Source organism: Xyrauchen texanus, chromosome 21 (assembly GCF_025860055.1).
Source record: "Xyrauchen texanus isolate HMW12.3.18 chromosome 21, RBS_HiC_50CHRs, whole genome shotgun sequence".
NCBI classification, from domain to species: Eukaryota; Metazoa; Chordata; class Actinopteri; order Cypriniformes; family Catostomidae; genus Xyrauchen; species Xyrauchen texanus.
In genome coordinates this window covers 3,838,659-3,865,520 of record NC_068296.1, presented here as the reverse complement: position 1 = coordinate 3,865,520, position 26,862 = coordinate 3,838,659, and the positions used below count along the sequence as shown (strand labels likewise).

Below are 26,862 nucleotides of genomic sequence, written 5' to 3'. Positions count from 1 at the left end.
AGGTAGGCTTTGTTAAAATCGCAGAGAATAATAATAAATGAGTCCCGGTATTGAACATTGGTTATTCACTCTAGCCTTCACTGGATAATATATTGTGGATAAACATCTTTCATTTAGCCTACACAAAGTGTTTTAAGTTACAAGTATGTTGTTTTGTGGTTTGACAGCAACAATGCACATTCAATGCAACAGAGAAATAGCATAATAAACTTCGTCATTTCTAATCAATCAGTTTACGCAGTTACACCAGTTTCATACACTAACCTGAAAACTCAATGTCACTTTGTTCATTCTTGAAGAAGGGAAAAACCTTGGTAATGTTTGTGTGTACTGTCTGCCACCAAAACCGCATCAAAATTCCCTGTGTTTGATACCGGTGTCGTATCCTAACAGCAACGCTTCTCACCCAATGTGCGACCGGCTGAAGTCAGAACAGTCTTAAAATCTGTGACGATTTTGGAGGATGTATCTTGAATATGCAGTGTTTGGTTTTTGTTTACAAGACATAACATAAAACCTCCAAAACTAGAGTCAGTGAGGAATGTCATACCCAGATCCTTGTATGTTCAATTTCTCTAATATGCTAATATTTATTTGTTATCAGATTTTATATCACTCTTCTATGCACACTCTACTCCCAGAGAGTCAATGTTTCATTAAGATCACATACTGTTCATTCTAGTAATGTTGTGATCAGAGCATGTATAACGCCTCTCCTTCAGCATACATGTCAGCCAGTCTTCTGAATGGAGACATGCCAGTTTACTGCTAGAACATACACAGACATGCTGCATCAATCGGCATCTTGGTTTTTCTCTGAAGAGCAGTGTTTCTCAAAAGAAGTACATTTGGAGGATGTATTCAAGCATACCCTAGCAGTTTAAAATAACTTCCCCTCCCCTTATAATGTAAAACAGGTCAACACATTCAAACTTCAACTCATAAGGAAAGCTTGCACATATGCAAAATATATAAAGCTTTCATATGCAACCTTGAGTCTTACAACAGGCTTTAGACATGCCTTGACTTACACAACATAACATAGGCACAATGATCAATACTGATTAAATAAAACTAATAAGAAATAACACGGCAGCATTAAATTTTTGTCTTCACGTATTCATTGGGACTGTCTCTTTAAGACAAGTTAAGACAAAACATCAGCCAGTAAGCGCATGCAACTGGAGAAGACGTGCGTGGTTTCTTTAGTGTATACTTGTGTGATTTGAATTAAATGTTTATTTTTTAATTTTGTTTTTAATCAACAACTTTCTGCAAAAAAAACCAGAAAGGGACATTATTCAATGACATCTGTTGATATCGTCTTTAGACACTCAGAATGAGTTAAATCAAACTTTTACTCTCAACTGGCAGTGAAAGGACCTCTGTGCTAATAGGTTAGGATTGCCACAGAATAAAAGATCAATCTTGATATTTAAGAATCAATATCGTTCAAACGGAGCTTGCAGTACATTGTAAAACTGATCATTTCATCCAGCCCTAAATGACTTCATGTTTGCAACGAGTACTACTAGGAGATTGCACTCAGGCACATAGGCACAATATTTCTGATGAAATATTTAACAGCCGAGAATAACTACAAAAATGAGGCCAAAATAAAAATGTCAATGTCCTTTCCAGTGCTAGAATGTCACATTTTTCCAGGTTTCCCCATAAACGTGGGAACACTGTAATATAAACACAAAGAATGAAGATAAACAATCACTTCAGGCTTTAACAGCCATATTTATTTTATAGTTCCTTTCTCAGGATATTTCATAGAGTTTTACACAGATATAGAATATGGAAACCCTCAGCAATAAACACATATATGGGGACAAATACATAATGTACAAATACTTCCTATCTGTTTCAAAGAAATGACCCTGGAAAGGCAACTTTCCATTCTAATGACAAATAGATGTAATCTACTGACACTTCAAATCAACCTCCACCAAAAAAACATTTCCTGCAAAATAATTTGCACGCCTGAAAAACTCATACGCAACAGCTTTAAGGTGTTCCAGATTCTATCCCGAGAACCCCAGACTACATTTGGGTAAAGTTGCAAACACGATATGAACGACTGACTACATTCTTGGTCGGACTGTCCAACTCAGTAGATATAATGCATAAGATGGTACTCCCAAAATCTCACAGAGCTAAGAATATAATTACCAATATTATTCAAAATAAGGTCATGTGGAGATAACGATATGAATCCGCCCCCCAAATCAGAAGAATTCAGAAACAGTATTCATTACGTACTTCATATACTGTATATACACAAATAAAAACAATTCTTCCTTCTAGATAAAGACTGCAGATTGTTGCCAAAGTCAATGAGCAAGCAATAAAACTAAAAAGCTTTAGTATAGAGCAGATGCAGTGCTTTCCGAATATTTCAGCAAACTTAACAGTATCAATCAGGGACACCCTCATAAATAACCATAACCCAAAACAGATCCTGGTTTTAGGATTATTGCATTAAAATGTAAAGCCCACAAGTAATTGCACAGAGCGAATACCTACTGATAAGGCAGCAGATAAATGAACATTCAAACTAGGCACTTACCTTAAAGCAATTACCCTGAAAACATACAAACCGCACTCCTCTGCTTATCTGAATATTGCCCAAAATCAAATATTAGCCCATTTCTCCTTACAGCCAAATTATATTGTGATAAACAGTTGTAATGATTAGCATTAACATTGCTTAACTTACATTTCGAGTATAGCAAAAAGTCAGATAATATATTTTAACAAATATGCCAATGTTCTATTAGCGTCTAATAAACAATTATATAAGGGAGATCATGATGCATTCTTAATACAAGCCAACGGAGGCTGCCTAAGTTTAATCTCAATAGATCTTAATGCGCTTTACAAAGTGCCAGTTTTGATCTATTCTTCAGTTTGAGCTCCCTTCTTAGTGTTACATGTTAAGGGATCATATTAATGCAGTACTATAGGATGCTCTCACGAGAGGTCCCGGAGGTAGTAGATGTGCTAGCCCAGTTGTCATTGGAGACAGGCTTCTTGTTCCAGGTCTGAAAGTCCAGTAAGTTTTGATTGAGTTTCTCCATCCAGTCAGTCCTCTCCTCTCTTGTGTCTGCAGAGAACCAGCATCTGCACAACAACAACATAAGAACATGTTCAATCAAACGGAGTTAAAATCTACATATAAAATGTAAACGGTAAAAATAAAGGCTGTTAAGTTTTTTGAATCTAATATTTTTGTTAATAAACACTAAAAGGTCTGTTATTTGAGTTAAGTTGTCTAAATCGTCCTTTTAAGGTGGAACTATTTTTTAGGTGGATGGACTTCTGGTTATGCTTACTCTCAAAGATGTTTGAATAGTTTATCTCTCTCTCTCTCTGGTAAATGTGTTTACAATTATATTTGGTCATGAGGTGGATGTAATTTAAATTGGTCACATCAGTCCAATGCTAAAATGCGTAATTTTTTTGTGTAATGATAATCCTTTCAAAACAGTGTGATTGTTTTGTTATGCATTACTTCTTCAAGGTCTGACTGTCTTCTTGCAGCAGGGTGTTAGTCTCTACCAGTTCAAAGGTGTGTGGCCGTGCACAACACTCTCTCTCCACGGGTCTAACACTGCAGAAGCCAAAGAGCGAGAGACTGCCATCTGCTGGCTGAAGGAGAATAGACAACAGACAACAGTCATGCAGAGAAAAGACATGCATTATATGCCTGTAATTCTGTGCAAGGGGATGGCTTGTGTTGATTGCACACTCCCACCTTGTCACCCATCTCATTTGGATGGCTCCAGTAGAACAGATGCCCTCCTTCAAGAAGAAAGTACAACCTCTGCCAGGCTCCAAAACCACTCACATCCTCGAACATTGTCTACAAGAGAGAAAATGTTGTTATCTAATTTACACACTTCATTATAAACAGCATGTTTTCTACAAACCCACATATAAGTCAAATAAAATTACAATAGAACATATATTATTAAAGCCTAACTGATAAGGATGCTTTTTCGTCAGACAGATAAACAGGAAAATTATTTATCACACAATTATATTTTGACGTGAACAGGGAGAAATACAGAAAGCAAGTCGTTTAGTTTGGTTAAATAACTTACATTAAAATGGGTCAGTGTGTGACTATGAAGATAAACTGCTTGCACAATTTACATATCTTCTTTGTAAATGTCTATCATCGACTGTATTATTACTTTTTGCCAATATACAAATGAACTGAAGAATTACAGACAACTCCGTTAGATGCCAAAACTAGGTCTAGGTATCGAGTTCCATACATTTTAGGCACCGACCAATTGCCTCTAAACTATTGAGTATCAAAAAATGTCTTGTCGTTCGGTACCAATTTCGATACCTAAGGGGTTAATCTCGTCAACGTCAGGGATAAGCATGTAGCATGCTAGATGTGCCCAAATCTAAAAGTGACAGTGATTGTGTTTAGGCAATAGGGAAAAACACAAGTTTATGCCGGTTACGGCAAGAGATGAGACTCACATGTGAGGCTGTAGTGTGTATGCCTCTCAATCCCCATACATGTGAAAGATGTGGAAAAGATCAAAAGTGTGGCTACATTTCACCAGGCTCGATGCCAACAGCGCACAATGCAATATTTGCGACAAGATAATTGCTGCAAAGACCGGCAACACGAAAAATCTGATGAAGCACTTGACAGTGCACGGAATAAACATAAGAGCAGAAAGTTGCTCTGTCTTCGACAGGACAAGTCGTCCTCTCAGCGTCCTGCCACAGAGCTTCCCTCAACATCCCCACCACTCGAGTCCTCCTCCAAAACTAATGATGAATGCAGTGGCACTTTGACTGGGACTCTAACAGGTAGGTTAATGTTTAGCAAACAAAATCGGCTAACTTGTAGTGGTACATGCTTGTGTACAAGTTAAATTAACGTTTCTGTGCACGGTAACATAGTCCTATAAACTGGGACCTACGTAACGTTAGCTATTGTTTGGATGTATGCTATAGATAGCTAGCTAAATCGATGCTAAAAATGCTTTAAGGTTGACAGTAACTGATCAAGTTTAACTCACATTAAACTAGCTATCTTGTTAAACCCTACTTATCCTTAGGGTCAGCTGAATTAACAGTTTAGCTTTCTTGTTTTTTTATTGTAAAATGTAATGTTATAGCCTCTGCCGACCCTGTCATGAGGAGACCAGAAGGCTCAGGAGAGGAGTCTTTGAGTCTGTAAAAAAAAAAAACTCAACAAACTGAAAAAAATTAAACCAAAGCTTTTTTGAGGTAATATTTGTAATATTGTTAAAACGGATTTCATAAAATTGGTATCGAAAAAAGTATAGTTTAGGAACCAGTATAAAAACATTTTGAACGATACCAGCCCTAGCCAAAACGTAGGTAACCAATCATGGTATCAGTTAGGCTTTAGAACACATGCATTAACACACACACACACACACACCAAAAATCCTTGATGCTTGACATTGGAGTGGCCCTCACTGTGCAGGCGCAGATAGATGTGTCCCTCCAGAGGAGAGAGAAAAGGAACCTAGACACAAGAACAAATGGGTTAGATTGGGCACTTCAACTGAATGTAAACCTTAAATTACCTAATCCAGTCAATTTAATTTGCAGACATGGTTTGTGCAGTTACAATTAGCAAGAATAACTAATAGTAACACTGAAGCTCTGAGGGAAACATTTGGGGTACAATACAGCTGTAATGAGTGATTATAGCTCAATTATAATAGCAAATCTCTTACAATTATTTAAGTAGACATCTACTTAGCAACCTGAACTCTAGGCCTGGGTATTGATACAGATTTCCCAATTCGATTTGGATTTACAAGCTCTCGTTTTGATTTAATATCGATTGAATCGATTGTGCGAGTGTAGAGATTTGCGCTCACGCAACTGGTACATCATGGATGCACTCTCGCGTGATATGCATTGTTTACGGCATTTAACTGTATTACAACGACATAAAGCTACGGTCTATTAAGCTATTAATTTTCATTTATCGTGTCAATACATTTCCTTGTGTTTATGTATCTTTTAATTTTACTTGAATTTATTATCAATCTCCACTGAGAAGCTCTGGCGCCCCCCTGGGGAGGTGCGTCTCCCAGTTTGAAAACCGTGGGATCAGTCCATTATCAAAATAATCGTTAGTTGCAACCCTAATTTAAAACTCGATCAAGCATCAACTTTAACTTGCTTTTAGTGCCACACAGTGGAAATTTCAACCTAGAACTGCCGCAATAATTGTAATGAATAACATCATATTTTTCAAAAACGTTGCCACAGACAAGTATCATGAGACTAACTAAAACAGAATTGCTTTACTAATATGAGATTCAAAGAGGGGAATCATGAGTACATGTTGCATTTGTGAACATGCATATAATAATATAATAAGACTGTTGCACAGGCCAAGACATGCACTAATAGGCCTTTTACATATATCAGTTACATGTATAGAAATTCCCTGTCTTGCTCACAAACAAACAAAACATGTGCAAAGCCCACTAAACCACAAGCAGACAACAAGCGGGAAAATGTGACACCTTTTCCTGAAACTCATCTCCAAGGAGTCGCCTGATTTTGCCTTCAAATTTCATCTGAGTGGAGAAAGAGGAGAGAAGGACAGAGACCCAGTTATGTCACCAGAACACCCACCACAGTGCAAACACAACACAAAACCACAGTACACTGATCGATAGGGGTGTAACAGTTCATCGTGGCAGTATACATCGTAGTTAAAAAATGTGACTGTGCATCGTGGAGATAGGACGTTTTTAAAACATTTTAAAATTATTTTAGTGTCTGTCCTTACCAATACGGGTGAAATCCTGAGCCTAGGTTGCGCGTGCATACAAATGGAAAATGCTTAGTTGGACACAAGGCGCTCTACAATACGATTGCACACTAGCAGCCAAAGGTGTTGTACGATGAGTTTAACGCTGAAACTGATACCAGGAGCGGGAGAGACTGATTTTCTTGATTTAGGCTTAGTTTAAAGAACTGTGAACCGAACTGTGAGATGAATGAACACTTACACCCCTACTGATCAAGTATGCTTTTAGTCAAACAACTGAAGTTTAAGATGATGTACAAACTGATGTATAGTTAACCTTAGAATATAGATCCATGATCCTTCATAGTCTCAGTGAGTGATAAAACAAGTGCTTAAAGAGGTGAGAACAACATGCACACACCCTTCATCTCACTCTCTCTTATATGACCCCAGTTTAGGTGACTCATTACCTTGTCCAGGGGGAACTTGCTCTGTCCCAGTGAATTCAGGGTGATTTTGTGGGAGCCCACTAATGTGAAGTTACTGGAGCGTCGGGCACTCAGACCAGGCAGATTAGCAGCTACTATATAATAGAGGGAAAATAAATATTACTACCTGAAACCATCAACCAATCTATGATTAGTCAATTAGTTTAATACTTACATGTCACATTCTGGTTAGATTTCTATAGAGAAAAACAGACATTTCAATGAGCCAAAGCTCCAAAAAAATTTATTGTTTTGTTTCCCCGTTTTAAACACACAATGGACCTCATTCCAGAAACATGAGCAGAACGAATTTCTGAATCATTCCTTAAACCATTCTGACACAAACGGTCACAATGAATCGAATGCAACAATATATGCAAGAATGTTTTTATGAACAATTAACATATTCACAAATGAGGTCCAATTAATATTATTATGGAAACAGAGAGAAGATACATACTGTGATGCTGTGGAGTATCTTCTTGGGTGTCACCTAGAGACACAAACACGGTGTTAAAACTGTGCATTGATAAAAGTGATAAAACGCTGTTCTCTCAGGATCACATGAAAGTGTACACACCCTTGACTTTGTCGAGCTGCGGAACTGCTGAACGTTAATGCTGCAGGTATTGCTCTGTGTATTGGACTACAAAACAGAAACACACAAAAACATTAAAGGGATAGTTCACCCAAAAATTTAATTCTCTCATCATTTACTCACCCTCATGCCATCCCAGATATTTATGACTTTCATCTCTAGAACACAAATTAATATTTGTAAAAGAATATTTCATCTATGTAGGTCCTTACAATGCAAGTGAATCGTGACCAGACATTTCAAGCTCCAAAAATCTAATAAAAGTAATCCATATGAATTCAGTGGTTAAATATTTTCAGATTTAAATGTCTTTAGAAGTGACATGACAGGTCTGGGAGAGAAAAAGTTACACATTTAAGTTATTTTTTACTCTGAATCTCTACTTTCACTTTCACATCTTAAAAGTCATGTGGTCTCGGTTTAGTTTCACATTCACATCTATAAGTGAATGTGAAAGTGGAGATTTAGAGTAAAAAATAAATATGGTTAAATATGGTTGTTTCTCACCCACCCCTATCATATCTCTTCTGAAGATATGGATTAAACCACTGGAGTTGCATGAATTACTTTTATGCTGCTGTAATGCAATTTTTTTTTTTTTAGCTATAAAAAGTTCTGGTCACCTTTCATTTGCATTGCAAAAATCGTTGTGTTCTACTAAAGAAAGTCATACACATCTGGTATGGCATGAGGGTGAGTTATCCCTTTAACAACAACTAAATTGAGAGAGGGAAATACATTTTCTAGTAAAATGAAAGTACCAATTTTTTTTCCATCCGATATAAGCTGTACTTACCAAACTGTAGACCTCGACATCAATCTCAAAACTGGAACGAATGTCTTGTCTGGGATGGAAATCACAAAGCGTTTACATTTAATCAACCTTCCTACAAAACATCACACTATTGTTCTTGCACCCTGACATTGGTGTAAAAATGCAGGGTGTTTTTATGAATTGTTAAGACTCACAGTGTAATGGATGTTGGGAACGTGATGGTGTCTCCATTATGGGCATCAGCTGCTGTAGCCAAAGGTGTCGCCATAATGTTACATGGGCCATAACGAATCAGAACGAAGAAGTAGTGTGTTGGACGGCCTTAAAAGAAGTAAAAGTGTTACAAATGACATGTGAAAATGACTTTGTACAAGTGCATTAATGATTTATCACCATTCACTTTAAAAAAATTCTGTCTGCTGCTTTTTGTTCCACGGTAGTCATGTGTGTTTGGATCAACATGACGGTGAGTAAACGATGAGAATGTTCAGTTTTAGTGGAATTATCCCTTTTACACTCTTACCTGTTCGAGCAGAGCACACAAAATCCACCTTGAGAGGCAGCTGGATGCTACCGATACCGACGGTGCCCCTACAGGGCTGAAGAGAAGCATTACTGGAGTCTTGTTCTCCGGACACACCCTCTCTCAACCTGCTAACCTCTGCCAGTAAGGCTGCCCGCTTCTCACCTGCATTACAGGTATAGAGGAGAACTGAATCAGAATATGCTGTCTCAGTGTGTTAAACTTCGCAAGAACATTCAAGATACTTACAGGAAACAAGCAGAAGTTTTTCAGCCTCCGCCTCCTGCAGGGAACCCTTCCCATGCTCCTCATCACTGCAGCAGCTCAGAGCCTGCAGCGTCTGTGTAATGATCGTCTGCAACTTGACTGCTTCCTCATTCAAAGCCTAAGAGGATCAAACAAAATCCTTTAGAAACCTACATCAGACTTCGTAGCATGAAGTTACCCGCAGGAAAATTAATTTAGGGCTGTCACAATTACTCGATTTTATTTGCTTACTCGATACAAAAAAATCATCAATTACAAAATTGCAGAATCGGCAAATCGAAAATAAGGCGGAAGTGATGTGGTCCATGGATGAGGGTCCTGAAAAGTGGTGCAGGACAGAAACGAAAAGAGGTGCAGCTGTGTGAATGCACTTTACTTTAGATTTGAAAAACAAAGCAGGGCCTGAAAACCATAACATAACTCCAGCAATGCAACAAAACTCAAAAATAAGACATCCAGTTTTCACAAACTGGACACACGGGTCATCTGCATGTGATTTGCAGTGCTGCTTGTCCAGATACAGGAGAGAAGGTGAGCAACATGTTTCTGCCCGTGACATGCTGAACTCAGAAAAAAGCACAATGGAATGCACTCTAATCCTATTTATCTACACAATCGTGTAACAATATATGCTTTTATGAAGCAACAAAAAATTATCTAATGACAAAGAAGTCTACTGGACTTGATTAAAGTTTCACATGCAGTGACAAATGCACAAACACTTTTGATTCAATAAATATGACTGAATCCAGACAATCTAAGAAGGTTATTTTTTTCAGATTGTGATTTGGCTTCCGTTCGGTGTAAACAAATTACAATTTAAATGTAAACGTGATCTTCCTCCAAATATAAATTCGATTCGACATGTAAATAAGCACAAACTCCAAAACTGTCATTCTCTTTGCGGTCAAAGCTGCTTCAATCAGTCACGGAAGAGACCCAATCCGAGCGGGAGTCGAGACCGGGAGAGATTTAAAGTTCCGCCGGCTGATGCGCACTCAAACACGGAGACGCTCATCTCACCCCCGCTTTCTGCAGCTTGCAACGTGTTGCATCATTGATGAGATCATCATAAGATCAATCTTATGTGAAAAATAACATTAAAATTACAACAATAAAATGTGCATCTGTCTGTCTGTGTATATATATCTATATATATATCTATATATATATATATCTATATATACACACACAACAGTTTTAGTGGTTTGATTGAGTGAACCACACTTTTATATCCAGTTTCCTTTTCAAAAGAGTTTATACAAAGTACATGTTACATCCTGCTTAAATGACCCTGTTTGGACAATCTTATTTTTGTGAAAATTTGTATGTTCTTATTTATTGTTCCATTTTATTTAGGTGTAATATTGAGAAAATAACAAGTTTGCAGTAATGCAAAGATATTATTTACTTTTGTACAAATATTTTAATTTTATAGTTGTTGTTGTTAGTTTGTATGTTTAAGTTAAAAAATACACATTTCAGCATTCAGTAATCTATTTGTGCATTTTCCTTGATAACCAAGCAAGTTGACTCATGATACCATTTGTTTATTATAATGGCAAATCGCAATATTAACCTCAATAATCGCAATATGACATTTCCCCCAAATCGTGGAGCCCTAGAACCCAGAGAACTTTATTTACTGAATTAAGTTGCAGGTCTGTATGCTGTCAAAGTGTAAACCGTTAAAGACACCCAGCTGCGTGTCCCCCTCAGACACTAAATTAATATGTAGGAGTATTTTACATGGGACATGGAAAGCGAAAAACTTTTGCGACATGTACGTACAGTATGTAACACACGCAACAATGCCAGCAACTGCAGCTCAAAGCAAAAAAGAGAAAACATATCTCTCGATGCAATTAGTGTAAATACTGTATTAAGTGTCGAATGTAAGGTATAGTTTAAAAAATGAACAACCAAATAAAATGCCTTTTATATCTCCATAAAATTGTTTATCCATGACTTGAACTCATCTTTAGTAAACATGAAGTGGTGGGCAGACACCGTATTTGAAAAGATAAAATATTTTATTTCCATGGCCATTTGGTTTTCGCATATTTGAAATGGGTAGATCGTGTTGTAATAAAGAAAAGAAAAAGTTGGGCACACCTGTAGTTTCTGGTGGGTTTCTGTTGGCTTTAGATATAGTTTGCACAATTGCTTTGTTGTTGTTGTTATTCAATCATAGAGTGCATCAAAACTTAGGCTAATGAATGCATATTAGCCAAACGTGACTTCACCTTGAACACTTTATGTAATATGAGTTATTAATTAATCTTTCCGATTACACGATTAACTCAGAATAATCAGTAGATTACGTTATTACCAAAATAATCGATAGTGACAGCCCTAAATGAATTCATTATCACTTCAGCCCGTTTCATACCTTAATTCTCTCCTTGTTGTTGATGGGCTGTGTTGGGCAGGTTTTTTCATTAGCCTGCTTCTGAACTCCAGGGGTCATGCTTTGAGTAGAGGGAGGGTGGATCTTCCTTTGTAAGCGGTAAGAGTCAATGCTGTCAATCAAAGGAATAACTACTGTCAATTATGATGACACGTGCAAACCAACAACTGAAAACTAAATATTTACAATTGGTAATACGTGCAATCAAAAAAGATAAACATAGTAACACAAATGACAACAAGACTCAGAACTGTTCATGAAAAATGAAAATCGGTCATAATTTACTTAAACTAATGTCGAAACAAACATATATTACTTATTTTCTTCTGTGGAACACAAAAGGAGATGTTAGGAAGAATGTTAGCCTCAGTCACCATTCATTTACATTGCATTTTTTTTTCCTACATACAGTTAAACTGAATGGTAACTTAGGCTGCCTTCCCTAACATTCTGCCTAAAATCTCATTTTGGGTTTCAAAGAAGAAAGTCACACAGGTTCTGAACAGCATGAGAGTGAGTATTTGTGAGTATAAATTATGACAGAATTTTCATTTTGGGTGAACTGTCCCTTTAAGCAATTCTAAACAAGCTGCACCTGTATAGAGGTGGAACATTGTCAGCAGTACACGCTGACATTTTTTCAGATGATGGCGGCAGGACTGATGGTTCAGGCACAGTGATTTCAATCTCCTGTAAGAACATTCAAAACCAGTGACATAATTATGCCAAAAGACATAGAATGAAAATATTTAAATAAGAACTTGGGTTTCGAATGGTAGATAATATTTTGCCATATTGAAACACTGAACACAAAAAACTAGTGCACATTCCCTCATTCACCGTAAACACAAGTACATTGTATAACAAACTGTAATGTGAAGGATTATCAATACCAATGGTGTGACAACAGCTTCCACAGATTTACTGAGAGGAGAGAGAATACAACTGGGCGGCAGAGTAAGGAAGTCCTCATCAGCACCCAAATGGCTGCTTTCCTCCTCCCTCTCCATCTCTACTTCATCACCATCAACAGACTGGAGCTCCTTCTCTTCATCACCATCAACAGACTGGAGCTCCTTCTCTTCATCACCTGCAGAACTGCCATCAGGAGATTCTTCACTCTGGTCAAGAGACTCCTGATTTGATTCCACTGTGTCTGGTTCTGGTTCATCTTTTTCAGGCTCTGAAGAATTGCTCTCGTCTTTCTCCATCTCATCTTCCTTCTCTGAATTTTCACCTTCATCTTCCTTGTCTGCATCCTGCAGTACATCCTCAAACATCTTGTCAATCAGGGCAGAAGAGCTCAAGGCTGAAGGTTCTAATACAGAAGACAAAATTCTTAGTTTCAATTTAATTATTGCTACAAAACACATTTTACCCTGGAGTCCAAAAGCCTGAATCCACATTGAAATCCTGGTATTTTTTATTTTATTTAAACCAGGCAATTAAAAAAATAAACAAAGGATTTAAAATTTTTTTATAATTAAACACTTATCAAATGCAAGCACATTTGTGAAATTGACCAAGGTAATTCTTTTGACTTTGTTATAATTGAAGCACACAAGATGCTCTTTCGAATATACTCAAACCATGCTTGACAGCATGGATCATCAGGATTTCATTTAAACATTCGTACATTAAATTCAAAGGGGGACATACCAAATAATAAGATATTTTAAAATCCATGTTATTTTTTTTTTATTCAACTTCTTAGTGTTAATCTGATGGCATAATTTGAAATTAGAAACAAATGGGGGTAGTTGCATTTTTACAAGTGGTTTTAGATTTTTGGACCCCAGTGTAACTAAAACAGTACAACATTTAATAAAAAAACAAAAAAAGGAAAAATTTCTGTACGACCACATAATTTAAAGTATCCTACCTGGTTGGACTCAATAGGACCAAACTTTCATCCTCATATGTTTTAATCTTAAATACATGTGTTGTACATACTAATAAAGTAGTTTTTTAAAGAAAGCACATTTACCTGCTGAGTTATTAAGCTCTTCGCTGGGGAAACGAATCGCCACTGTACATGGTGGTGTGGTGTTCAGACTTCCTTCAAACACTTTACTATCAACCTCACAGGAGCTGAATTCAGAATCCTTCAGCTCTTCCTACAAAACAGAAACAAGCTGAATGAGACTATGGCCCCCACACCCCTCTCGCGCGCACGCACACTAAACACCAAGTGAAGTTCTCCAAGTGAGTCCGTGTGAATTAAAATCACATTGGCCCTGTGACCACACTCAAATTCAGGATGAAAACCTTAAAACCAAGGGTGAGAATTATGACTAAGTAACAAAGAGAGAAACCAAGATAAATAAGGCACAAAAACTGAATTAATCCTCAACAAATGGTGTCAAACACATGCTCACACTCCCGAGCTGTAACGGAGGCCACTGGAGTTTTCTGGATTTCCTGTGAACCCAGGGCGAGCTTGTGGATGGAGAGCCTCTCTGAGAAAATGGGGATAATTTACATTTGATCTAAACTGCTCAAAAAGGCTTCTTGTGGTCAGATCACCCTGATGAAAGTTTGGTCATCATTTACTCATCATTGTTTCAAACCCATACAACTTATGCAGAGTTTACACTGCACGATTTTTAAGCCCGATTTTCACTCGCCGAGAGTTTTGTGGAGGTCGCCGACAAAAGCCTGAAATCATGGGCAAATAGGAGCTCGCTCTCTTGAGCAACAATCGCAATGTATGAACTATCAAAGACGTGATTTCAGAGAAACGCTGATGCTTTGCCAATGTCAGCAAGATATCTAGAATGTTAAATATCGGGACCTGTCTGTATTCCAAATCGTGCAATGTGAAATATGTTTTGACTGAATACAACAGCAACATTGACCTAAAGCCAACGCGAGAGCAAGAAACGGGGCATGGGATGTTTCAGTGGGAGGAGTCCTGATGTACCTGCAACAGAACATCAACTAGCATGGCTGCGGTATCAAGAAAGTCTTATTGGAACGAAGAAATGGAGGAAAAATTAGTGGAACATTGGCAGGAGCACCAGTGACTATTCAATATTTCATCAGAACTGTCCCACAACCGGGTGGAGAAAGAGAAGTGTTGGAGAGAAATTGCTAATTCTCTTGGACAGTCAGGTTAGCAAATAGGTAGATTTTACAGTAGGAATACTTTTTCATATTGTAACCAATAAAATATATGATGCCTTGAGGCAATTAAAAACATACACATCATATTCTGAAATGCATAACATATGATCATGCATTTGTTTTTGTATCTCGTATCACTTCTGGGGTGTACTCTATTGTGAAACGTAATTAGGAGTCCAGGCATAGTCGTCGGTAGTGCTGCACAATTAATCATATCGCAATGTCAGCCTGTGCGATTATATGACGGCAAAATGCTGCGATTTTATTAAATAAATAAGTGCATGTATGGACGTGACAGTCCATTTACTACACAGCTAATAAAAAGATGACTAGTCAATAATGACGACACGTGAGATGAGAGGAGCACTGCAGCTCGAGTGTCTGATAGAAACACAGATCACAGCTTGGCGATATATCTTTATTTCATCCTTAATTAAGCTTCAAATAATACAGTAGCGTGCCATGTAAATATGCACAATCTCCAAAACTGTCATTTTTTTGTGCGGTCAGAGCTGCTTCAACCAGTCGCGGAAGAGACCCAATCTGAGCAGGAGTCGAGACCGGGAAAGATTTTAAGTTCCGCTGGCTGATGCGCATTCTAACACGGAGAGACTCGTCTCTCATCCCCGCTGTCTGCAGCTCGCAAAGTCATCATCATAACATCATCATGATAAGATCAGCCTTGTGTGAAAAATAACACTAAAATTACAACAACAATAATATATAAATATATATTGGTTTTGGATAGACAAGATTGACAAATGCTTATCAATAATGCTCTTATGGCTAAAATGTTTACAGTTTTCATTGACTAAAACTACATAAAAAATGCCCAGACTTTGTCAAACAAAACGACTAAAAACAATAAATAGAAATAGGATAAGGTTGACTAAATATGAGCTGATAAAATTAACACTAGTATTCAGTTTCCAGGTCATTAGGAGTGAATTAATGCAAAGCCAATGTTTACGTGTTTTTAACGTCACTTTTTTGATCAGTATGGTACCACCTCCGCCTCATTTTAAGCCAGGAAAAACCCTGGTTATGTGGTGATATTTTGGCTTTAAGATAATAGACATTGAGCAGAGAAAGGTACTGCGCAAAATTAAAGTTGCTACATCACGTAGCAACACAATAAATTTATATCAGCACCTGAAACAGCACAGAGAAAAAGTGAGATTTCAGAAAATGATCTACACACTGGACGAGATACCAGTGATAAGTATAACTTTTTCGAAAGAGGATTTGGAAATACCAGTTGGTCATTTAAAAAAAAGTTTGACATTTTTTTCCACGCTTGAGCAGATACAGTGAGAAGAATAATGTCTCAGCTTCGTAAGCGTCATAAGTGTTCTGTTGTTGCTGTAAAAGTGAACATAAGAGTCTTCATGTACTCTCGGCATCAGAGCCACTGAAGACGCAGTGGCCAGGTTTTGTTTTTGAAGGAATTGTGCCCCAAAACAGACAAAAATGTGTGTATATTTGTGCAAATCATTTTACACCGGACTGCTTTGTGAATGAGTGTCAATATAAAGCATTTTTTTGTATTATTTTATTCTCAAGCATGGATCAGTACCAACTGTTTGCGTTCCAGCTTTATATCCTGAAGATGTAAGCATCAAACTTTATATATTGTGAATGTTTGCAAATCGCCTTTCCGAATGTGCTTGTTAGCTGAATCCACGGCTAATGCAGCTTAAGTTACCATTGTCTCTGATTGTAAACAGAGACCAGATATACAAACACATATATATTATATATACACACATATACATATATGGCCGAACTCTGGTGTTTACGCTGTCAGTCATATTGGTTCTGATTTGTTGTTGCTGTAGTATCCGAAGCAGGAGCTGTAGAGGCACAGCCCTCTTCCGGAAAGGGGGCGGGGAGTAGCAGCTCATTTGCATTTAAAGAGACACACGAAATCAGCTGTTTTTGATTCCACCCAAAACGAGGCATTTTTAACATGGTATAATAAATTATCCATAGGTTATTTTGAGCTGAAACTTAACAGACACATTCTGGGGACACCTGAGACATATTACATCTTGTAAAAAGGGTCATAATAAGTCTCCTGTAAGATGCATTATCAATGAGCTGATTACAAGTGGACAGCCGAGACACATTACTGTTTCCACCTGGTACAACCATGTGCCTCAAATGCGTCTAATGTCACCACCTGTGTTTAGATTTTGAGGGAAGGGTCTCTGGTTTCATGCAAACATACATCAATCATTATGCCAGTGTTTTTCCGCAATATAATAAAACCAAATTTAATACAAGCACAAATGCAACATTTATTTTAGTTTAGTAACCGTATTAACTGAGCTTCAGATGTGTGCGCTTTTCATAAGTGTAACTGCATGTTGATATCAGACACACTGAAGACGATCTGTGAAGTTCTTGTGCTAGAATGTGATTTTGACTTTTCAAATTTTCCGATTGGAAAGTTACTTCTTTTTAAAGCCGCACATAAAAGGCAAAGTTTAAACAATTGTTTTAGCGCAGCGATTGATTGACAGGTGAGAGGTGGTGCTTCGCTGCTTTCCATATGTGGTTTCAGTGATCCAATCACAAAATGTTTTGGACCATATTTCCACCTGTATTTAGGGCTGACCATTTGTGATTGGATCACCAAAAACACATCTTAATACCAGATGGAAATGGGGTAGAAGTCATATGGGTTTGAAACAACAAAATGGAGAGTAAATGATGACACAATGTTTATTTCTGGGTGAAGTATTCCTTAACTTGATTGACTCACCTCAGTAAGAGAAGAGTCAGACAGACTTCTCTTCAACCACATGTTCTCTGCCACTGGCTGAACCTTCAATAGACGCAACTCATCCTCACGTGCCTGCACCAGAGAGACACTTATATCAATTATTAAAACTTACTTACTGTAAAAATTAATACCTTTTGTTACTGAAGGCTTTAAAAATGCAATTAGCAGGCCAGGCCAGTGGGAGAGATGTACCTGACGAATACGGGAGACCTCTTTACTACTCGGTGTCACTGTAGTGTTCAGTTGCTGTTGGATGCCATGCACAAATCTGGAGAGATTGCGTGTGCTGGGGGTGCAGTGACCAGGGCTGTTCTGAGGTGTTGGAGCTTTGAAGCGCTCCAGGCGGGAGCTAAACTCTCCCTCACCTTTCGGGAGGAAAAAATACATATGTTCAAAAAGCTGCTATACAATTTTTGAGCATCTTTGGAATAATGAATAAGGCTTTTCTTTTTTTACACAAACTATTGCTTTGGAAGCAGCTGTTGTGATGGAAAGTTGAAGTTATGTAGGGTGAAATTTGAGTGCGAGAATACTCACCAATGTGACAGATATTTGGACCATCGGACCCAGGGTCAGACAAGCAGCGTTGGAGACCAGCCCCACCTAACCACAAAGAAACTACTCATTTCTACACTGAACTCATATGTGCTTATATCTAAAACTTGCATCATTGATATTTTTTATCCTTACTTGCATATTTGCACAATGCATATTTTGTAATTTTTAGAAGATAAATGTTCTAAATTGAAGTGAGGGCATGCAACGAAAAAATTTATATTATAGAAAGACGCATGCCACGTCAGCACATACATAGATGTCTCCAAATTCATGCCTCGTTGTGAATAATAAAAAACTCATCTGGTGAGATATACTGTACATATAAACAAAAATATTCTCCAGGAGAATATTAAGGCAATAAAAATCTTGATTTAGTAACTATATAGTATTGTAACAGAGCCAATTTTCAGTCATTTCAAAATAAGAGGCACCGGTTTGTTTTGGGCTAGTTTATAGTTAAGAATCCCACATTATTGGGGTCTGGGTAGCTCAGTGAATAAAGACGCTGACTACCAACCCTGGATTTGAAATACAGGGCCTGCTGAGTGACTCCAGCCAGGTCTCCTAAGCAACCAAATTGGCCCGGTTGCAAGGGAGGCTAGAGTCACATGGTGTAACCTCCACGTGGTCTCTATAATGTTGTTCGCATTCGGTGGGGCATGTGGTGAGTTGTGTGTGGATGCCGCGGAGACATAGCGTGTGTAATGTGCGTGACAAGCCACAAGATAAAATGTGTGGATTGATGGTCCCAGACGCGGAGGCAACTGAAATTTGTCCTCCGCCACCCAGATTAAGGCGAGTCACTACGCCACCATGAGGATTTACAGCACATTGGGAATTGGGCATGCCAAATTATGGAGAAGAAAAAAAAAAAAAAAAAAAGGAAACCCACATTATGCACCGAATCGTACTATTTTCTGGTTATTATTGGCATTTTGGATGCACAATAAACTGCATCTGGGATTTTATTTATTTTGGACTCTTGTTGCCTCCATGTCTGTGCCCATTATAGTAAGGAATGACTAAGATTATTATAATTTTGATTTTTTTTAAACTATCTAGCGATTAATCTGTTATTGGACTTTTCCACCATCTTAGTTATCAATATCAGCAAAACCCCAATTCTAGCATACTCTCCTAAATGCATTAGGTAGGATATGGAGAACAGGCAAAAAATTAATTGTAAATAAATACAAATTTGAATAGTCTTCAGTCATGCTACAAAAATAAGACCCGAATTCTTACCATCCCGTCTCTGGCTGAGTTGCTGGACTCTAGAGCGAATTGAGGCGATGGCTGGGGTGTCTGGTTTCACCTCAAGCTCTGCCCGTCTCACGCGAGTCCTAGCAGGGGAGTTCGTGGGGTCCAGGTTCTCCGCACCGCCTGCGGCCAGCCGTCTTCTCTTTAACACATTCTCAAGTTCTGGAAGAATTTCAATGCAATCAATAGTTAATCCCTCTTTGACAATGCTGACAATGCTGATATTATCTTGTAAGGTGTGGTGAAGTGGTTAAAGTGAAGTGGTTAGCAAGGCGTGATCCAGTGACTATCCTCATTGTGACTTGAGCAACAGGTCACTCCAGGGAGACTAGTATCTCTAAATCACTATAAAAGTGACTGCTAAATGACTACTTGCATTACATTTAAAAACTGTGCATTATATAAATAAAAACCAGTTGCATGGTCAATTGAAACATACTCAAAAATGCTGTCTAGCTAGGCAGGTCACTAAGCTTTACAACTATGAAACCAAACATGTTGTCTTAGCATGGAGCACACTAGGTTTTGGTATGAAATCATTCTTACCACTAGATGCTGAAGGGTTCTCCTCCAGTGGATCTCTCAGTCTCTTCTGAATTTCCATTTCTTTTCACCAGACAGCTACAAAACAGGCCAAAGTTCAATAAGTTTAAACTTTATATCTTCAAAACATACCACAATCCCACGTCAGGTGAAACACTGTCTGACGTATCCACCTTACATCTACAGCTCTATTAGCTTTACTCGCTTTATTTACAGCCCTGTGGGAAAATAAATGACAGTTAATTTGCGATAATTTCAAAGTTCTACTTGATTTACAACTTCAATGAATTGTGAAGTAGCGTCTTTAAAGTCAATTAACGTTATTAATTAGAATAATCGGATTGGTGTTTTTTATTTTGCTAGTTTAATGCGGCTAAAGCGATGCTAATTAGCAAACAGGGTAGACCAAAAACAAAATGCGAAATATAAAATGTGTCAAAAACACGACAGTCAAGTTAATTTATCAAGTACTCTTCGTCGCTTTTCTTACCTCAGTAAAATAAAAATAACCGTGTCGGAGTTTTCAAACGTGTCTGTCTGTCTGCAGCGCGCGAGCGTTTGAATTTCCACGCATGCGCAGAACACCACCAGCTCAGGTCAGACCCCAGGGCCCTCCAGTGGCTTAATGAGAATGTTATGGAAAATAATGATTCAATATTTGCTCCGATATTTTATATTATAAAATGATTTTATTATCTATTATAATTTTATACAATAGCCCATAGTATATAAAAATATATATTATATTATCCATGTTCACTTTACCATTTTCTACATCAATAATTATACATGTGATTCAAAGAGGGGCTGCTTTTTGCTCAGGGCTCCACAATAAGGAATGCCCAGTGTGAGTGTTTTGGGCCAGTTAACAGACCTGTTACTTGCCCAGTTTGGCCCAGCTCCATTGTCATCTTAGATTTATTAATCTTGTGTGTGTGTGCGTGTGTGTGTGTGCGCACGTGCATTTCTTGCAAACGTAAACATATTTGGTTTTTCATACTGGGATATTTTGAAATTTGTTGAACTTTTGAGACCATGGAAAAAGTTGTCTAGCTGGCTAACAATGAGGATTTTTTGGCACAATTGCAACAGTGGCTTGCATTAATGATTTCGCCATGCAGTTACATTGCAGCTGTCTAATTTCTAGCCAGTATTGCAAATTATTAACCTAGATTTATTTGTAATAAAACCTTAACATTAAACAAAACAAAGAAAATTTGATAGATAGATGATCGATAGATGACAGACAGATGATAAATAGATAGATATTTTATTTTCTAACACACACACATACAAAAAAAATGCATGCTAAAAATAAAATGCAATCAATTAAAAAAAATCTTTTTCCGTGTTGAGGAAGGTGAAAATGTTGGCAGGGCAGATAAATATCTGAACTACTGACTCAACCTTTTCTTTTTCTGAGAATATAGACCACAAAACAAAATGCATCCGGTCCTTATTAGAATCTTAAATGAATCATAAGTTCCTTTTTTGAGGAGTACTTGCATGACGGTTATTAGATAAGTATATAAAACTTGCTCTTGAAGACAGTTTAGTAAGAAGGCAACTAACACAACATCTCCAACTTCAGTAATGACAAATCTAATGTAAAGAGTTTCAATGTTTTCTTATTTAGAAGCACTGAATCTTTATCAATATGATCAATATCTTATTTCATAATTAAAGATGAGGAACACACAAAAATATAGTGAAAACTGAAAAGATTTCAAAGACAACGCTCACATTTTTGCAGTGAAAATAGAGTAACCAATTCCTAAGAAAAGTCTATTAAACTCACATTAGAACAGAACAAATAGTAACAACAGAGACACAAATAAAATAATTTTAAAAGAAAGAGTTTACTCTCAAGACACATGGTGAGCCAGTTTTACATCAAGCCTTAAAACACACACACACACACACACACACACACACACACACACACAAAACCATTTTTTTGAAGCATTTCAAAAAGTCTGACTTGAAAGATGCAAAAATTGTACATGTTATAAAACCGTCTGTAAAACTGGCCCTATGACCTTTATACTTTGCTCAGGAACTATCATCAGTTTAACCATTGACAAGATTATTTTGTGACTCACTGTGGTACTTTGATAATCTACTTGTACTACTAAAGTGACAAGTGAAAACTTCTTCATAGCAAAGTCCAAGAAATCCCGGAAAACAGGACAAATCAAACTGCTGAACAAAAAAAACGCACAGCACAATGAGTCAAGTGTGCTAAATTAATGTCAACTTTAGGCTACACAACTAATGCATGGAGTAATGTAAAATGTGACACGTGACATAGAACAGAGATAACATGCTGTTGAAATAATTGCGTGTGCGTGATAGAACTATTAATAATGTTTATAGTTCAACATTTGTAAAACATACACTAAAATGTCCACTTCATTTAATTGTTTCTATTGAACACAATATAACTGCAACGAGTTATAAGAACAAGCAGCACATAAAAAACATTTGCAAGAGCACAAAAGGAATGTTTTTTTTAGCAAAACTAGAATTCACAGCTTAAAACACCATTCTTCAAACCATAATTTCTTTCAAATTATTTATTATGAGATGATTTGTTTAAGTTCGGGTTAAAGTAAATCACTGTGACAGTGATGTCATCACGGTACATGCGTGCCAGGTCACTAGGCAATGCCAGCATGGTGGCCAACCTCTCTTGGTCCATCTCTCCATACTCATCTGTGCCCAGCGCATGGCGAATCAAGTGTGTGGCTGCATTCAGATCCAGAGCGGGTGTTGCCCTTGCCCGTCGCTGAAGCAGCAACTGGTGCATTTGACCCAAATTAAGCTGGCTGGCTGAGACCGGTTCCTGCAGGTGAATACCCGTCAGGTGTTCCGCCACAAGCTTGACAGCCTCTTCACTGTTCATCTCATCCCAAAGACCATCGGAGGCCAGGATCAGAAATCGGTCCTGTGGTCGCAGGCGGTGGTAAGTGACTTCAGGTGTGACTTCTAAGTAAGGTGGAGTTAAGTAATTGGGAGGAGCATATTGATAAATATTCAATGCTTCTAAATCGGAGTCGCCATTCTCCAACACGCTCTGCTGTAGCTCTCGACTCCACTTGAAGCGCACATCTCCAAATGCACGCAACGGCATTAGCACACCAAGCAGCCTGTCATCTAAGATTACAGTTTGGCGTTCGCTGGCCGGGTGCTGGCACATTACCCGCTCAACCTCGGCTGCATTGCTGGTATTATGGTCCTGTGTGAGTTGCAAAGCACTCCAGCTCCCATCATCCTCTCGGACACCCAAAACAGCTCGACAATCTCCTGCATTCGCAACATGCACACCTTCTGATCCCACGTGGGCAACGCAAGCAGTGCAACCAGCAAAGGCAGCCTGTATGGCCGTGTTGCGCATTAGGTCATTGGGCAGTGGCACTTGCGACTCCAAGGAAAGATCCATATCTAGCCGTTGGAATGCGTACGTAAGTGCATCCACAGGGTTCAAACCATTGCCGTGTTCTTCACTCGCCAGAAGCTCCTGCCAGTAAACACGCAAATGTTTGACGTAAAGCGCAGCAGACTCCCTGTAGTTGTAGTCATTGTGGTGCTTGTACCATTTTAGAATCGGCGGAACCGGTCGTAAAGTCTCCATGGCGGCCTCCAAATCCTCCAGGACAGATTCTGACATCATCGCCACAGAGATATAATAAGGTAGCCGCTCGCTGACCGCTTGAGCACATGCATGTCCTCCATGTCCATCAAACACGCCAAACAGCATGCTGCGAGTCTGTAGGCAGCTGGCACTACTGCGTCGGTCCTCTAGTGGAGTATTGGCTGCAAGTTGGTTGCTCTCAAACCTCAGCACAGGGCTGGGACCACCGCGCCCATCAAACTCCGGTATGTGGACAGATTGCTCATTAGCACGAAGAATTGCATTGATCTGGAGCCGGCTCAGCTGAAAGTCCAGTTCACCTCTAGGAGCACAGAATGCATTTCCGCCATCCTGCCCAGAGGTTCCATCTGATCTACCATAACGGGAGGAAAAGTCCCGGGTATGAGAAGGAAACAGGCAGGTTCTACACAGTTTAGACGGTAAAACATACTGGCTGGCCTCGAGAAAACTGGACAGATGTCTTCCACCGACATAAAAGAGTAGCTTTGAACACAAATGCCCAGACATTACTGCCAGGATGCAGTTACCGAACCAGTCTACAACTCCAGCATCTGAAAATACAACATGAAATCACAATATTTAGTATACAGGAAGTCTTGAGGTGTTCAGTGATGAAAAAATACACTGTAAAAAAAATCCTAGTTATTACAAAAAACAGGCAGCTGTGGTTGCCAGAATAATTATACAGTAAAAATGTAAACAAATTTACAGAACAACCTGTAAATTTTACAGTTTAAAACTGTTGTAATTTACATGACCACAATGCCATGGTAAAAACAAAAATTACAGTAAAAAGTAATTATACAGGAAAATCATACTTTTTACATCGAAATATTTTTTTTACAACATTTTATTGTAAAAACTACTGTATTGTCTTTAAATATATTTGAAAAATTACTGTATATTTTATGGTTAACACAGTGCATGTCTGAAGACATACTATAAATGTACAGCAATAGTTTTCCATATAGTCCGGATCAGAAATTAAGGGAGGTTCGTAGTTCTTAATATTCTATTATAGTCCTAGTTATACATATTATGGCATTAAATATGATGTTAGATTAATTCTTAGGGTAAGAGGTCATAAATCCTACAGTACATTTTGAGAATTTGTTGAATATTTATATGTAAACAGATGAGACACAGTTTGAGTTTTAAATGGCTATAAAAAATACTCTCAAAAGTTCATTTCTGACACTGGTTTCAGTGACATAAACAACTATAATTTAGAGTAGGTTAATATTACAAACCGGTTTTGACTATTTACACTCACAGATCAGGCGAAATTTCCAATGCTCTAGCCGTGTTTGTTATGCAATAGGCCTATATGTAAAACATCACGACTTTCTCATATACGCAAATGTCAAAATACACTCAAAATCATACAGTATATACAAATTTGACTTTTAAACCTTTATTCAAGATTCATGTCCAGAACACATGCTAGATTCACAGGCTAACATACCGGTCAGCATGCCAATTCAAATAAAAAATATGTATTTTTCTGCAATAAAAATAGATATGTTATCAAACACGTATTATGGAATAAACTGTAATCAAACTCCCTCAAAAAGTAAAAGGAACTGCTATAATATTAAAAAACGCTGAGTCGAACAACAGCCACATACCTGCTAAATGCTCTTCTTCTGTTTTTGAGATTCATCGTGTCAGGTTGCAACAGTGCAGCTCACAGCGCCACCTGCAGTCCTGTGTTCAATCAACACTCACAACGCTCATCATAAAACAATCAATTCAATGTCTATCTTTATATATACATATATATTTATTTTATTTTTATTTATTTTTTGAAAATATGCGTGATTATCTGTATATTTAATTAAAGAAAAAAATAATAATAAATAAAAAAACATTAGTAATGTCCTAATCGAACAAACGCACCTCACAGCCACAAATGATGGTGAGAGCGGGAATTTGAAGTTCTTCCGTTGAAATGTCGTTATTCCTTCATTCAAATTAACGCGATATCTGGAGAATTGGACGATTCAGGCCTCCTCAACTCTTCAGATAGGGGTTTAAAAACTGTTCATACGTCGTCTGCTAATCACAGCACCTTTATCTTATCAATACATTAATCTTATAAATGTTATACCATGTTCTAACAACATTTGTGTTCATTTTGCAGCGTTCCTGGGATATTTTGAGCGCGTTTCAATGAGCCCAAATATGAAAAATGGAAGGTCAATATAATATCTCATATAAGCAAACGAGTAGTATTTCACTTGTACTCTATAATAACTTGCATTATTAACATTAACAAACATTACATCACCTAATGTTTATAGAGATTAAAATGGTATGAAATTTTGAACCAAATTCTCATATATATGATAAAATGGATAACTTGAATGTACTGTAAGACACGTTGAATCTGTTAAATACATAAAAATAATGTTATATACAGGGGCGTAGATTCGGGGGGCAATCTACGCAAGTACAACCCCCCAATATTTCTACCTTGATCATTGGAAACATGTAGATTCTTCACACTGTAACCCCCTCCCCAATGTTCAAGCCAAATCTACGCCCTTGATCATATATTTTCATACTTGTATGTGCCTGAACTACTGATGTAATGTTTGTTAATAACTTACAGTAATGAAAGATATTTTCCATTTCAGTTTGTTATGTTAATGCTGAAACATACTTAACGTAAATACGTGAACGCAGACCCGAGTGCTTGGCCAACACGTGGTCCCGTTGTACATACTTTACGTATATATATATTAATTTTGTGTTTTATTATAAAATGACCATCTATTCTACACATTGTTGGGTGTAATGCACTTTTTCATTTTAAAAAGTAAGGGATTACTCTTAATTTTTCAGTAACTTAATTACAGTTACTTCTGATGTAATTGTGTTAAATACTTTATAGACTATAGAACAATTCTATATAAAGCAATTGTTAAAATGTATATTTTTTTAATTTAACGTTGCCCCCTTAATTTCTTAGGCCAGTTCGTGAATAATTTATTTTATTTTATATGATTTATTTGAAAGAATTTAAAGAACAGTTTCATGTCTATACTTGTATTGTTCATCTGGTTGAGGTTGAAAAGGGTTTTAGAA

At 37.6% G+C, this 26,862-nt stretch overlaps 2 protein-coding genes across 3 annotated transcripts; both read right to left on the bottom strand.

The window, feature by feature from the left end:
• Nucleotides 1-1,732: 1,732 nt before the first annotated feature.
• On the bottom strand, nucleotides 1,733-20,672 carry si:dkey-30c15.10 (uncharacterized protein LOC559353 homolog). Of its 2 annotated transcripts, XM_052151839.1 has the most exons (23): nucleotides 20,608-20,672; nucleotides 20,121-20,195; nucleotides 19,560-19,736; nucleotides 18,294-18,359; nucleotides 17,949-18,121; nucleotides 17,736-17,828; nucleotides 13,830-13,959; nucleotides 12,736-13,160; nucleotides 12,438-12,532; nucleotides 11,825-11,954; nucleotides 9,415-9,550; nucleotides 9,166-9,330; nucleotides 8,837-8,963; nucleotides 8,664-8,712; nucleotides 7,850-7,915; nucleotides 7,730-7,762; nucleotides 7,445-7,466; nucleotides 7,252-7,364; nucleotides 6,552-6,605; nucleotides 5,447-5,533; nucleotides 3,764-3,871; nucleotides 3,521-3,657; nucleotides 1,733-3,129 (listed from the first exon to the last, which is right to left on the bottom strand). In XM_052151839.1, the coding sequence occupies exons 2-23, from the start codon at nucleotides 20,176-20,178 to the stop codon at nucleotides 2,967-2,969; spliced, it is 2,607 nt and encodes an 868-aa protein (XP_052007799.1). In that variant the 5' UTR covers nucleotides 20,179-20,195; nucleotides 20,608-20,672; the 3' UTR covers nucleotides 1,733-2,966. The 2 variants fall into 2 exon arrangements, with proteins under 2 accessions (XP_052007799.1, XP_052007800.1); XM_052151840.1 differs by lacking the exon at nucleotides 6,552-6,605.
• A 760-nt stretch (nucleotides 20,673-21,432) lies between these two features.
• LOC127661229 (pyruvate dehydrogenase [acetyl-transferring]-phosphatase 2, mitochondrial-like) lies at nucleotides 21,433-25,415 on the bottom strand. Its single transcript, XM_052151846.1, has 2 exons — nucleotides 25,401-25,415; nucleotides 21,433-24,323 (listed from the first exon to the last, which is right to left on the bottom strand). The coding sequence occupies exon 2, from the start codon at nucleotides 24,277-24,279 to the stop codon at nucleotides 22,690-22,692; it is 1,590 nt and encodes a 529-aa protein (XP_052007806.1). The 5' UTR covers nucleotides 24,280-24,323; nucleotides 25,401-25,415; the 3' UTR covers nucleotides 21,433-22,689.
• Nucleotides 25,416-26,862: the final 1,447 nt, after the last annotated feature.